Genomic DNA, 14,830 nt, shown 5'->3' with positions numbered 1-14,830 from the left:
TAAGCTTGATATACCATCATCAATATCATTTATAAATACAGAAAACAATAATGGACCCAACACTGAACCCTGAGGGACTCCACTTATAACATTACTCCACAATGAGCAGTGTCCATTGATTAGAACTGTCTTCTCCCTCTCAACCATCCCTTTATCCATAGCAGCAATTTGCCTCCAATGCCACACTGCTCCAATTTGTGCAGAAGTCTTCCATGTGCAACAGTATCAAAAGCCTTTCTAAGATCCAAGTATATAATATCAAACTTATTCCCTGCATCCAGTTCCTTTGTGACTGCATCATAGTATCCAATCAAATTGGTCAGGCAAGACTTCCCCTTAACAAAACCATGCTGTGTCTGAGCTATAACCGAAGTCTTGTCTAAATGATCCTGCAGTGCTTCTTTAACTAGTGCCTCCGTTAATTTTCCTGGAACAGAAGTTAAACTCGCAGGTCTATAATTACTTGTGTCAGCCTTTGATCCTCCTTTGTGAATTGGGGTTACATTTGCACATCTCCAGTCTGTGGGTACCTCCCCTGAGTCCAAGGAAGCCCTCATAATTATGGCTAATGGATTGCTTACTTCCTTTGCTGCCTCCTTTAATATAACTGGATAGATCCCATCCAGCCCAGGTGCCTTTCTTGTATTTATCTTCAACAATTTCTCCTCCACTTTACTCTCAATTATTACAAGATCAAGCTCACTGCCAGTGTTTACTTCATCTATGGCATTCCCCTTCCTGAAGGACTCCTCATGTATGAATGTAGATGCAAAATATTGATGTAGTTTGTTAGCTACCTGAGCAGGATCATCAACAGTTGAACCATTGATATCAAGTGGACCAATCTGATTCATCCCCTTCCTTCTAGAGTTTACATAAGTAAAGAACTCCTTGCTGTTTTTCTTTGCATCCCTTGCCAAAGATTTCTCGTAATCTGCCTTCGCTTGCCTAACCTCCTTTGTAACTTGGTTACAGATCAAGTTGTATCTATCATAGGCTTCTGTGTCATGTGTTAATTTGTATGTATCCCATGCATTTTTCTTCTCTGCCATATGTCTCATTAGTTCATCTGACAACCACTTAGGCCTAAACCTTGAACAATATTTCTTAGTTGGTATGTAAAGCCTAGTAGCTTCCAAGATAAGTTCTTTGAATGCTTCCCATTGAGTTTGCTGTTGGTAACATCATCAGTTGGTCCCACTGTATAGAATTTAAATACAGTCTCAGACCATCTTATTTCTCAACATTCTCAAAACTGGTTCTGTCACCTTTTTTACATTTTCCTATTCAGTAGTATTTTTCCTTCTGCTTGGAAATTTGTTCATATTCAGCCAGTTCTTAAAAAGCATGAAAAATCCTCTCCCACCCAATTATCATCCTACTGCACTTTTAGCACTAGCAGTGGCAAATGATGCAAGAAAGCAAGCTCATACAACTTCAGCAGAAAAAGAAAACCTCCTATTTCATCTATTCATTCCCTCCAATAGTTTGGAAGATTGTCCAGCCCACTATTTCTCTGTACAGATGTTTGTTGTACTCAGTCATTAGGCCATGTTCTTCCTTTAACTTTATTTAAACTATCACCTTCCACAGCAACAGATGGAAATTTGTTCCAACAATTAACCTAGCATCGGCTAAAGGAAAACTTCCACACATCTATTCTGCAACCAACCACCCTACTTCAATTTGAATTTGTGCCCTCTCATGTGTGGTCTGAACAAGAGGAAGGAATTCCATTAGCATTGAGCTTGCTCAATCCATTCAAAGCCTTAAACACCTCAATCATATCACATTGCAAGTGCCTAGTCTCCAGACACTGCAATTTGCAAAACTGAAGCCTTTCTTTGTAAGAGCACCCCTTTGTTCCACTCAACTTCACATCTTTCCTATGACCTCTGATCAGAGGTCCAAGGCCTATCCCTCCAGACCTGTATGCAGTACTCAAGATGCTACCTAACCATTGCCATATACAGTGGGATATATCACCTCCTCATCCCTGCTAGCAAAGTTCCTGTATATCATTAACAAAAACCCTTCAGCTCTCCTGGCAGCCTGTCTGCATTGCTCAGACAACTTAATATCTGACTGCACAATTACCCCAGATTTTTCTCATTTTCCACTACCCTCAGTGAAATAACACACGTCATACACTACTCTAGTCTTGACTATCATTAACACCACACTACCAACCTTTGTAACATATGCAAACTTGGACATTAAGCCTGATATGCATTCATCAATATCATAAATAAATAAATATTGAAGAAAACAATGGGCGCAACAAAAAACCTAGGAGGACTCCACTAATAACATTAACCCATGAAAAGCAATGTCCATTGATTAGCACTCTTGCCTTCTCCCACTCAATCAACCTTTATCTATAGCAGCAACCTGCCCTTAATGCCACAATTTGCATAGCACTCTTATTTGCAACAGTATCAAAAGCTTTCCTGACATACAAGTATATGATATAGTATTGTAATTTTGTAGTCTGATATGAAGTTTTCTGAGCAGTGCAGACAGTCTGCAAGAGTAACTCATGGTGTCTTGTTAATGATATACAGGAATTTTTCTAGCACAGATAAGGAGGTGATCATCTCCTTGTATAAGGCAATGGTCAGGCCACACCTCAAGTACTGTATACAGGTCTGGAGGCCTCATTTTAAGAAGGATGAGGAGCTGGTGGAACAAATACAGAGAAGGACAACAAGATTAGTGAATGGAACAAAGGGTTGATCTTAAGAAAGAACAGCTTAAGTTCTGCAAATTAGTGTCTGGAGACTAGACACCTGCAAGGTGATCTGATTGAGGTGCATAAGGCCTTGAATGGTTTGAGCAAGCTCAATGCTGATGGGATTGTTCCTCTTGCAGAGATTGATCACCTGAGGGGACAAATTCAAATTGAGGAAAGGTAGTTGTAGAATGCAGGTGCAGAAATTTGCCTTTAACAAAGAGGTGGTTGATTGCTGGAACAAACTTCATCTGTCATTGTGGAAGTTGACAGCTTAAAGTTCAGGGCAGAACTAGACAAACATATGGAGTGAATGGATGGGTGAAATGGAGTTTTTTTGGCTGATGTTGTATAAGCTTGCTTTCTTGCATCATATGGCTCTGCTAATGCTAATATGATATCAAAATAATTTTTTGCATCCAGATCCTTTGTAACCACATCATAGTAACCAATCAAATTGGTCAAACAAGATTTCCCCTTAACAAACCCATGTTTAAAATATAATTGTGGCCTTGTCTAAATGATCCTGCATTACTTCTTTTACCAGTGACTACGTTATTTTCGCTAGAACCAAAGTTCAACTAACATGTCAGTAATTACTCGTCACTCCTTGATTCCCCTTGTGAATTGGAGATACATTCAAACATCTCCAGCCTGCAGGGACTTTCACCTGAATTCAAGAAAGCTCTCATAATTATGGCTAAGGGTTTGCTTACTTTCTTTGCTACCTCCATTAATATAAGTGGATAGATCCATCTGCCTAAGGTGCCTTTCATACATTTAACTTCAACAATTTTTCGTCCACTTTCCTCTCAGTTATTATAAAAATGATTTAGCTCCCTGTTACAACTTGATAAACTTCTGGAATCTCCTTTCCTAAAGAATTCATGTGTGAATATAGATGCAAATACTTATCAGTTTGTCAGCCATATGAACATTATCAACAGTCAAACCATCAATATTGAATGGACTATTGATTCATTCCCTTCCTTTAGTAAACAAGTCTTTGCATGCCAAAGATTTCTCGTAATCTGCCTTCACTTGCCTGACCTTCATAACTTGATTACAGACTAATTTATATCTACCATAGGCTTCTGTGTCACCCAATAATTTACATGTATCCCATGTACTTTTCTTCTCTGCCACAAGTTTCATCAGTTCATCTTGCATCCATTTAGGCCTATACCTTTAACAGTATTGCTTAGTTGATATGAAAAGTCTGGTAGTTTCTACTGGTTATTTCCTTGAACACTTCTCATTTAGCATTTGTCAATGCTAACATCAGTTGGTTCCACTGTATAGAATTAAAAAAAAAAAAAAAAAAAAAAAAAATTCTACCACCATAGTCACTTTACAAAAACAAAAGGCCTTCTCTTTACCCTGACAGTAGTTGCATCTTTAAGTAAATCCCACATCAGTACACTGGGATCACTGCCACCTAGTGGTTCCTCTATCTGCAGATTCTTAATGCATAAATAATCACTGCTGATAATCAGATCAAGAGTATTACTCCCTCTGGTTGCCTCTCAAACATTCTGCTGTAGAAAACAGTTATCCAATAAATTAACAATATATAATAAAATTAACAATTTATTGAATAACCCAAATTATCTGGGAAGTTAAAATCTTCCATTATAAGACATTCTGATTTACTGGCCCACTATTTCTCTATACAGCTGTACTCAGTCATTAGGCCTATAACACTCTTCATTTTTGCCTTCCCAGTGCTTAGTCATACCAAACTGACTCAACATTGCACTGGCCATCCATGTCAACTGGATATACTGCCTTAGATTTTGTGCTTCTTAACTAAGAGCATAACTCTTCACCACCTATTCTGTCCATCCATTCTATATACATTGTACTCCCCATATTCAAATTCTGCATCTCTTATATCTGAGTGATGACATCTCTGAAACTACAACAATGTATGCATTTGAAGTCTTGACCAGCACTTCAAATTTATTTACTATACTCCTGGCACTGGTGTACATGCAAGAATACATGCACTGGTTCTTACCCCTAGTTCACTTTACCTTTACTCTTTCTAAAGTAATAGAGAAATCTATTAACCACCAACTCCTGAACTATCTGGAAACTTTCCATCCAATCAATGATCACCAATATGGTTTCCATCAGTGTTGACGCACTGGTGATCATACTGGGTTATCTTACCCAGCCATGGACACATTTAATGGAAAATATTTGGTGAAACTCAAGCAGTTACTCTTGATATTTCAAAGGCTTCTGAACACATTTGGCATTAAGGTCATCTAAAGAAGCTTTGACTTTACAGACTACTGCCAAGTTTTGTTTGTAATTAAATATCCAGTTTCTCTGTAACCACTCATTGTGGGTGACATTATATGGTGCTCTGCATTCTAACTTCACTAATGTTGGAGAAGTTAGACAGAGCACCATACCTCTTTGTTCATTTTTGTTTTAGCTCTATCTTCATATTATAACTATAATAATATAAACAAAACTTTAACACAAATTTATTGATGTTCAAAATTCACACACAAAAAAATAAAATATGCACTTATGTTTCAAAGCAAATAAATGAATAGAATAAAGTATAAAAAATGCCACCACACTTAGAAATTATCCATGCAGTGATTTCTGCATTTAGAAATTGCTGCTAAGATGATTCTAAGTAAACAGTCACTACAAAAATTACCCTAATTGAAATTAGTTTTGTCCATAAAATTCATAAACCAATAATAACTATCTATTAACAGAGTGAATTCAGGCTACTAGCTTATCAAACACACTACACAGATTGGACAGGGATAAAAAAGTGCTCCTTACAATCTAATGCTGAGGAAGATGTTCACTCAGGTATGACTTCACTTAATTACAAAAATGTGGAGGGGCACCATCTTGTTTGATAAATCATCTGCAATATCCTCCTGCAACTGTGGCATTAACCATTCACTGACCAATTCCAAGTGGACGAACCCTGTCACCATCGGTTCGATGAAGAAGAACAGTCCGTACAGAAGAACCCTGGGTCCTTCATCTGTCACTGCTCCAACTTTCATAAAACGTTTTATGCACAACTGCACGTGGGTTCCGCAGTCCACAGTAAGTGAGGTATTAATTTTATACAAAAACCAAGCAAACTAGGGTCACAAAGACTGGGGGGGGCATGCACCATGCCTCGCCCAATGATTAATCCTGCCCTGAAGAGAGCTATAAATTTAATTTGTTGAGGATGAAAATATAGGGGGTCATGTATTGATAAATTTCCATGAAATAATAAAAAGTTACCCTCAATAATTCTTAATTTGGTTCAGAATTAATTTCTACAGCAGCAGTTGCTAAACTTTAGTCTGATTACCCCTTTTTCATTTAATTTTTCTTTGCAGATGCCTGCCTATATTTCTTATTTGGGGGAGAGGGGAGATTGTCCATGAAGAGATATTTATTACCACAGATTAAAATAATTTTTTTTATGAAACCCCCAAACGAGGTATTAGAGCCTATAGTACCTAGTACCGTGCATAGGTTGGAGGTTGAGAAGAAAGATATTTGTTGACATTAAACTTCTGTAGACTAATTTTCAGCAAATATGTATGAAGAAAGGTTGTTCCAGAAAACAGCAGTTGAAGGAATAAACAAGGAATATGAAGTTTGTTCTGTGAGTTAAGTTGGACAGTAAATGGATGTTGGCTGGTGGCAGAATGTGTTTAGACTGTTTTGAAAAACAGAGTCAGAATTATAGAAGCCAATTCAGAAGAACAGTGCCCATGGAAGTGTCTGTAGAAAAGGCATGCAGCAGAAACAGAACATCTATGAAAGAGTGGGGAGACTGTTAGATGAGTCATTAACCTAACTGCCCTCTTCTGAATGGAATCTAGAAGCCTGAGAGAAGTTTTGGGGGCACTGCCCCAGATGTGGGAACAATATCCCATGATAAGGCAGATTTGCAATTTGTACAGAGTGAACAACTGTATGGAAGAAAAGTAACGGCTGAGAGCGAAAGAGAAAACCCAGTTTTTTTAGATGCAGAGGAAGCAATATTTGTAATGTGCTTGTGTCAAGAGATTAGAAGTCAGGGTAATTCCCAAAAGAGATATCACCTTGCTTAGAAATCTGAGTGTCATAAAAAGTTACACATAAAGAGCAGAAGAATCTTTTTGCAAGATAAGACAGGACTGAGTTTTAGGACTGAAATCAACTAAGTTGTCTTTGCCCCACTGGAGAATTACCTGGAGATCAGCATTTAAGGAATTGGTAGCAGATATTTGAGAAGTTGAAGCTGATTAAGCAGGGCAAGTTCTCTCAAACTGGAATGCAATGTGTTATCATCAACAAAACTATGGATAGGATTTCCAGTCAATGGAAGGTCAATATACAAGAGGAAAAGTGGGGGAAAGAACTGAACCTTGGAGGACACAGCATTAGTGGAAAAGTTAAAAGACAGACATCTATATCTCCCTCAGTGAGTGGTCAGAGTGAAAACTGGATAACCAATTACAAAAAACAGTTAGCAAACCATAAGATGGAAGCTTGTTTAGAAGACCTTTATGATAAACACGATCGAAAGCCTTTGAGATGTCAAGAGCAACTGTTTTTGTTTCACCGAACTTTTCCATAGAATAAATGGGTAACACATAAGCAGAATATCACCAGGGGATCAACACTGACTGAATCCATACTGGCAATTGCTGATCAGGCTGAAGATGTCTAGATAGTTTAAGAGTTGGCGGTTAATTGATTTCTTATTATTTAGAAAGAGTAGAAGTAATTGCAATGGGATGATAATTGGATGGGAGTGATTTGTCACCTTTAGGAACTGGTGGATATGAGCAAATTTCCAAGCAGAAGGAAAAACACCTTTGCAATAAGAAAGTGAAAAAAAAGGCAGCAAAGAACAGGAGCAAGTTCAGGAGCACAGGTTTTGAGAACAAGTGGAGAAATACCATCAGGACCTGGAGTTTTCTCAGCATCAAGATTAATCAATCTTTGACATCCTTTTGAGGGATGAAACAGGAGGCACTGAATGGAGCATATTTTATCAAGATCATTAATACACAGGTTGGAAGAAAAATGGGATGCTAGTAGGTCAGCTTTATAATAAAACAGGCCTACGTGCTCTGGATTCATAATGCGAAAATTTATTTTTATTTTGTTACACAGAGCATTAATAAAACTACAATAAATAAATTAGCTTTCGGCTGGGTGGCAGCCTTCATCGGATTAAAATACTTGAATGGCAGTTGGAATAGAGATGCACTGCCAGGATGGTGCGTGAGGCACGTGGTTAATTGTTCGTTGATGTTTGTGGCTGTGACGTATGGTGGTGACGTGGCCAGCGTTTGTCTATGGATAGAATTACTGACTCTGTGATGGGGTTAACTTGACAACCACTGTTCCTGTTCAAAGCGGTGTCCAAGCATTTTATATTTAGCGATTCCAACCAGGTACGCCTCAGGTAATGGCGGGACCTGTCCACAACCACGACATCGCAGTGTGGGTCGATGTCGTGGTGGGTTGTCCAGACATGCTCGGCGATAGCTGAGTGTTCTACATCTGCCAAACGGATCGCCCTTTTATGTTCTGAGAGACGTTTCTCGAGTCGACGTCCAGTCTCTCCAAAGTAGCAGCTCGTGCAGTCACGGCAAGAGATGCGATAGACCAAACCACTCTGTAGAAGGGTGGGGACAGGTGTTTTTATGTTGGAAAGGAGAGAATGCAGTTTCTTGCCTGGGAGTTGGATGCACTTTATCCCATGTGATCTTAGGATTCTACCGATCTGCTGTGACAGCAGATCTACCGATCTACTGTGACAGGTTGTGACAACCTGTCACAGTAGATCGGTAGATCTGCTGTCATCGACCCACACTGCAATGTCGTGGTTGTGGACAGGTCCCACCATTACCTGAGGCGTACCTGGTTGGAATCGCTAAATATAAAATGCTCGGACACCGCTTTGAACAGGAACAGTGGTTGTCAAGTTAACCCCATCACAGAGTCAGTAATTCTATCCATAGACAAACGCTGGCCACGTCACCACCATACGTCACAGCCACAAACAACAAATAATTAACCACGTGCCTCACGCACCATCCTGGCAGTGCATCTCTATTCCAACTGCCATTCAAGTATTTTAATCCGATGAAGGCTGCCACCCAGCCGAAAGCTAATTTATTTATTGTAGTTTTATTAATGCTCTGTGTAACAAAATAAAAATAAATTTTCGCATTAGGTCAGCTTTATCCTTGGCTGAAGTGACAACATAACCATCTGGTTTTGATAGCGGTGGGAGCAGAGATGGGAAAAAGTTGCAGCCAATAGCTTTGGCAAGAGACCAGAATGCTCAGCTACCATTAGGGCAGGAAGCAAGTTTTCTACTCTTAGCCTGTTCAAAATCTCGTTTACATTAATTAACTGCTTTACAATTGTGGTGAGCTTTGGTGTAGGCAGAAAATGATGAATTGGAAAAAGCAAATTACGATATGCAACATTCTCATGATCAGCCTTAGCACATTTATTGGAAAACCAAGGTTTAGATAAAGGACAAGATTTTAAAGTGGAGTATGGAATAAAGGATTCCATTCCTACAAGAATAATTTCACTGACACAATCTGAGCAAATGTTGACATCAGAAGTTTTTAAACAGTAATCCAACCAAGGAAAAGAAAATCTTGCAGGTCATCCCATTTTTGCATTCTTGTAATGCCAAACAAGAGGTTAAGAATAACCATGAGATAAAGGCTCCATTGGAAAACATACAATCTCCAAGTTGTGATCTGAGGTGCCTAAAGGACCATTCACTTTGACTTAGAAAGGTTGTTTGTGAGAAAGAGATCAAGCATGTTGGCTGTGTGGTTAGGATTGTCCAGTATTCTGGTAAGTAAATAAACAATCTGTGTGAGGTCAGTAGTAATTGGAATGGACATATGCACAAGTACCACCTTTGAGGCAAAAGGAATCTTACAGCGAGCCAGAGGCAGGATTCGAACCTGCAGCCTTTGGGTTGCCAGGCAGGCACTTTACCCACCTGGCTAGCCCGGTCGGCAGTAGAGGTAGCAAGATTATACACTAGCTAATCCGGAAGCCTCCTAGAGAGCTACTGGGTACCTGGTCTGCCTCCACGAGGCTAAGTGTGGACAATGTTGAGCCCCAGCAGGGGTCTAGCAGCTAAATGGCCAGACAAACAATGATACACAATACTACACTTACAAAATCCATACACTTAAATCTTTGGCCTTTACAGTGAACTGTTACACCTACAATGAAAGCAACGCAGAGTTGGGGGAAACCCCCCGGTGCCGCTAGACATGAATACACTTTACACTTTTGTACCTAACTAGCCCAGCGGCTAAATGACCAGAGGAACAACGGTACACGACACTACACAATACAAAACCCATTACACTTTTAAACCTCTGGCATTGACAGTGTTCTGTTCCACACCCACAATGTATACTACGTGGAGATGGGGGGAACCCCTGGTGCCGTTTGACACTAAACACACTACACCTAACTAGTGCCAGCCTGCAAACAGTTTTAGAGCTGTACCCTCGAAATGTAAGGAAGTTTGGATCTTGCCATGGTGTTCATAACTACAAAAGACATCAATCATACTGCATGATGGAAGAGATGGGGAAGGACTGACCAGAACTTAGCTCTGCAGACTAAACATGGGTTCCACCACTTCAAGCCTCCAAATAAGCAAAGTGGTGGTATTGCACCAGTTGATGAGTCATCTACCACCAATTATATTTATATTAGAATATTTTTACTTCAATATTTAGCAATTCTATTTTGTAATGAATGATTTGAAGAACAGTAAATACTATTACTATATATTGTGTTACCTAAAACAGAAAACTATTTTAATGTTTACAAAAATATTTTGCAGAGTTTGCTTAAATTTAGATTTTAATTCACATGAAATTTAAAAAGTATTAAGTTTTTTTTTAAATGATGTTACTCATGGATCTCTGTAAACAGCTGTGCAGTCCCCTAGGAGTCTGAAGATCTCACTTTAAGAAATGCTGTTCTATGGAATAAAGATGTCCCTCTTCAATCCCCTATTACATATTTCCATAAAAGTCTACTTTCCATCTATAGTTTGTTAGCTTTGTAGAAGAGCAAGGGTGTGCCAAATATTTTGTATTCTCATATGGAGAGAGATTCATTTGAATCAAAAAACCTGTGTAAATATAGACAGTTTATTTAACACAGATATAGTAATTGAAATAAATATTAATTTTCAGCTATTAGAACACCTTTTTCTTCTGGTAATATATATTCAAAGATGCATTGTTAGTGGAAACATCAGCTAGTTCATGTACTTAGTTATAAGCAAGCCCTGGAGAGATAGAGAGAGTGGAAAAAAAATAAATATAGCTTATGAGAGCTAGGTAAAACCTACAAAATGATGCAATCTACAGTAATATTTATTTTAACCTAGCATTTATATTTAAGTTATTTGTTAAATGTGAAACTGACTTAAGTTTTTTTTTTTTGCAAAAAGACTGGCTGTTCTCAATACCTTAGTAGGTTTAAATTAGAAAAGGGTTGAACATAGAGAATGTTTTAGTCTGCAGTAACATTTATAGGGAAACTACTGCATTTGATGTCTGTGCTGTAATTAAGAATGCAAAAAACAAACTGTGCAAATGAAATTAGATTAAAAATTGTGTGCACACACACACACTGCATTTTTTTAAAAACTGTTTTCTTTGTTAATTTTAACGTAAATAAAAATGCATTATTAATTTTTGTTATTTCTTTTTTGATATATACAACCAAAACAAAAAAAAAGGTGAAATTTACCTTTTCACCTTTTTTTGGTTACCATTTTACCTTTTTTTTATTTTCAAAAATATCTTTTATCATTTTACCATTTTCAAAATTATCTGCCAAATTTAAACTTAAAATTATTTCAATTTGGAGAAAGGACTAATTCTTTGCAAAAAAACAATCAAATATAATAACTTTCCTAAATGAGAAAAATAATTACCTTCCCTAACAGTTTCCTTCCTAATTTAAAAGAAGCCATACCAGCAAACACTGCAGCCATAAATATGGTCATAATAGTAATAAATAATGAAGGCAAACAAAGATATGTCTGGATCTGCAACTGAAATGAAAAAGGCATATTCACTATTATGCTGTAAATAAGATTTCAGAATTAAATAGGAGGTAAAAGTAATTAATAAACAAGTAGTGCAAATTGCTATTCAATTAGCAATTACAAAAATCCATAAAATATGATCAATGCTTTACAAAAAAATTAAATTTACAAGTGTTAATCTCTGTTAATATCTAGCAAGTAGAAAGATACTCTAATGATTCTTGAGTTTCATTTCACTAAATATCTTGTTATGTGATAATTACCATTTAAAGACAGTGATCTTTGATCCAATTTGGGAAAAGGGAGTACAACTTTCTATATTATATCAACAAGGTTAGAGAAATAAGATGACACTTAAATACCATCTTATTCTGTTTACTGGCATTCATATTCTGAACATACCGGGGAAAACTTCTCAAACGAGGATGATATACATATTTCTTGGGAATAACACTTTATAACTTCAAGTTCTCTCAGAACAAAACTGCAACTAAGCACAGAGAATCCAACCATACAAAGGAAAGAGACATTAATAGTACTTCCTAAATTCAATTCTACTGACAAACAAACAATATGGCACTCCCTGAATATATGGTTTACTAATGGCTGTTTGAATACCTAATAAATGTAATTAAGAGATCAAAAATATGACTTGTAGTCTTAAAAAAAAAACTTAATCCAACAATATAACACTCACTGCACATCTATCAACTTGTCCAAACAATAGTATCCAAACTCATTTACAAAAAAAAAAAAAAACACTTATATTTGAGAACAGGGTCTTTGACTTAACTGCTACAGCATCTACATAGTCTTCAGTTAACAATAGGTTATTTAACTTTTGCTGTCTTGCACATTCAAATGCTACCATAAGGTCATGGCTAACCCTCTCATTCTCCCTTTCAACAGCATTCTGCACTAAATGACTCAACATTGCTGCCAGAAGCACAAATCATCTAATATAGTTCTCTATTCTGCATCATGTTGCAATTTCCATTGTTCACATTTATGGGTGAATTGTATACTCTTTATGCTAGAGTTTTGTTATTAACACACACACACACTAGTTCAATTGTTGATGATCCTGCTCAGGTAGCTAACAAACTAAATGAGTATTTTGCATCTACATTCACACATGAGAATGTTATTCAGGGAGGGGAATGCCAGAGGTGAATTAAACTCTGGCAGTGAGCTAGATGATTTTGTAATAACTAAGAGCAAAGTAGAGGAGAAATTGTGGAAGATAAACATAAGGCACCTGGGGTGGATGGTATCTATCCAGTTATGATAAAGGAGGCAGCAAAGGAAGTAAGCAAACTCAGCCATAATTTTGAGAACTTCCTTGGACTCACAGGAGGTACCCATGGACTGGAGATGTGCAAATGTGACTCCAATCCACAAAGGAGGATCAAAGGGGGAGACAGGTAATTACAGACCTGTTAAACTTCTGTTCCAGGGAAATTAATCGAGGCACTGGTTAAAGAAGCAATGCAGGATCATCTAGTGCACTGCTTCTTTAACCAGTAGCTAGGACACAGCATGGGTTTGTTAAGGGGATATCTTGTCTGACCAATTTGATTGGATACTATGTAGTCACAAAGGAACTGGATGCAGAAAATAATTTTGATATCATATTTGGATCTTAGAAAGGCTTTTGATACTGTTACACATGGAAGACTGCTGCACACATTGGAGAAGTCTGGCATTGGAGGCAAATTGCTGTTATGGATAAAAAGGGATGGTTGAGTGGGAGAAGACAGTGGTAATCAATGGGCACTGCTCTTTGTGGACTAATGTCATTAATGGAGCTCCTCAGGGATCAGTGTTGGGTACATTGTTTTCTGTATTTATTAATGATGGTATGTCAGGCTTAAATGTCAGTTTGCAAACGATACCAAGGTTGGCAAGGTTGTTAATGACAGTACGCTGCTGCAACAGGATCTAGAAAAGTTGAGCAGATGGGCTGAGAGATGGCAACTGAAGTTCAACACTGACAAATGTAAAGTACTACATATAGGAAGCAGTAACCCCAGAGTAATGTATCAACTGTGTGGTACTAAACTGACAGTGGTAGAGAATGAAAAGGACCTGGGGTAACTGTGCAGGCAGTCTGCAAGAGCTCATGATGTCTTGTCAAAGATATACAGGAATTTTTCTAGCAGGGATAAGGAAGTGATTATCCCCTTGTATAATCACCTCCTTATAAGGCAATGGTCAGGTCACACCTTGAGTACTGTATACAGGTCTGGAGGCCTCATTTTAGGAAGGATGTAGAGCTGCTGGAGCGAGTGCAGAGAAGGGCAAGGTTAGTGAATGGAGCAACAGGTTGCTCTTACGAAGAAAGGCTTTAAGTTTTGTAAATTAGTGTCTGGAGACTAGGTACCTGCGAGGTGATCTGATTGAGGTGTATAAAGCCTTGAACCTTGAATGGTTTGAGCATGCTCAATGTTGATTGAATTCTTCCTCTTGCTCAGAATAATCACCTGAGAGGGGATAAATTCAAATTGAGGAAAGAGTTGTAGGATAGATTTGCAGAAGTTTGCCTTTAGCCAATGTGTGGTTGATTGCTGGAACAAACCTCCATCTGTTATTGTAGAAGTTGATAGCTTGAATAGGTTCAAGGCAGAACTAGACAACAGTTGGAGCAAGTGAATGGGTGAAATTAGATTTGGTTTTTGTTTTTTTTTTTTATTTGGCTGATGCTATATTAGCTTGCTTTCTTGCATCATGTGCCTTTACTAATGATACATATATAATTGAAAGCTATGGACAACTAATTATGCTCCCCTCCCAATTCATGATGTCATATCTTGTAGAGAAAGTCTCCCAACATGCAGCATAGGAATAAAAAACATGCAGATAAACAGTAAAATTAACAAGGTGAACTAATGAATGTCTAATTTGTGTTCTTGCAAACTCCTAATCATTGTGCAATCCAAGTGCTTGATAATCCTATGTTAAGAAACTGCAATGACCGCTGCCATGTTACTTGCCAATTCAAAAAC

At 37.8% G+C, this 14,830-nt stretch overlaps 1 protein-coding gene across 1 annotated transcript in view; it reads right to left on the bottom strand.

Annotated features, from left to right (window-relative positions):
- The window catches only part of LOC150085034 (saccharopine dehydrogenase-like oxidoreductase), an 85,885-nt gene that overhangs the window by 26,609 nt on the left and 44,446 nt on the right, over positions 1-14,830 (bottom strand). The window contains exon 8 of the mRNA XM_090376744.1: positions 11,712-11,831. Within this exon, the coding sequence (XP_090232870.1) occupies positions 11,712-11,831 (120 nt within the window). The remainder of the gene's footprint in view (positions 1-11,711; positions 11,832-14,830) is intronic.

The sequence above is a fragment of the Mastigoproctus giganteus genome, chromosome 6 (genome assembly GCF_048544385.1).
Source record: "Mastigoproctus giganteus isolate SK-2022 chromosome 6, ASM4854438v1, whole genome shotgun sequence".
NCBI classification, from domain to species: Eukaryota; Metazoa; Arthropoda; class Arachnida; order Uropygi; family Thelyphonidae; genus Mastigoproctus; species Mastigoproctus giganteus.
The sequence above is the reverse complement of the archived record's forward strand: the minus strand, read 5'-3'. Positions and strand labels throughout refer to the sequence as shown.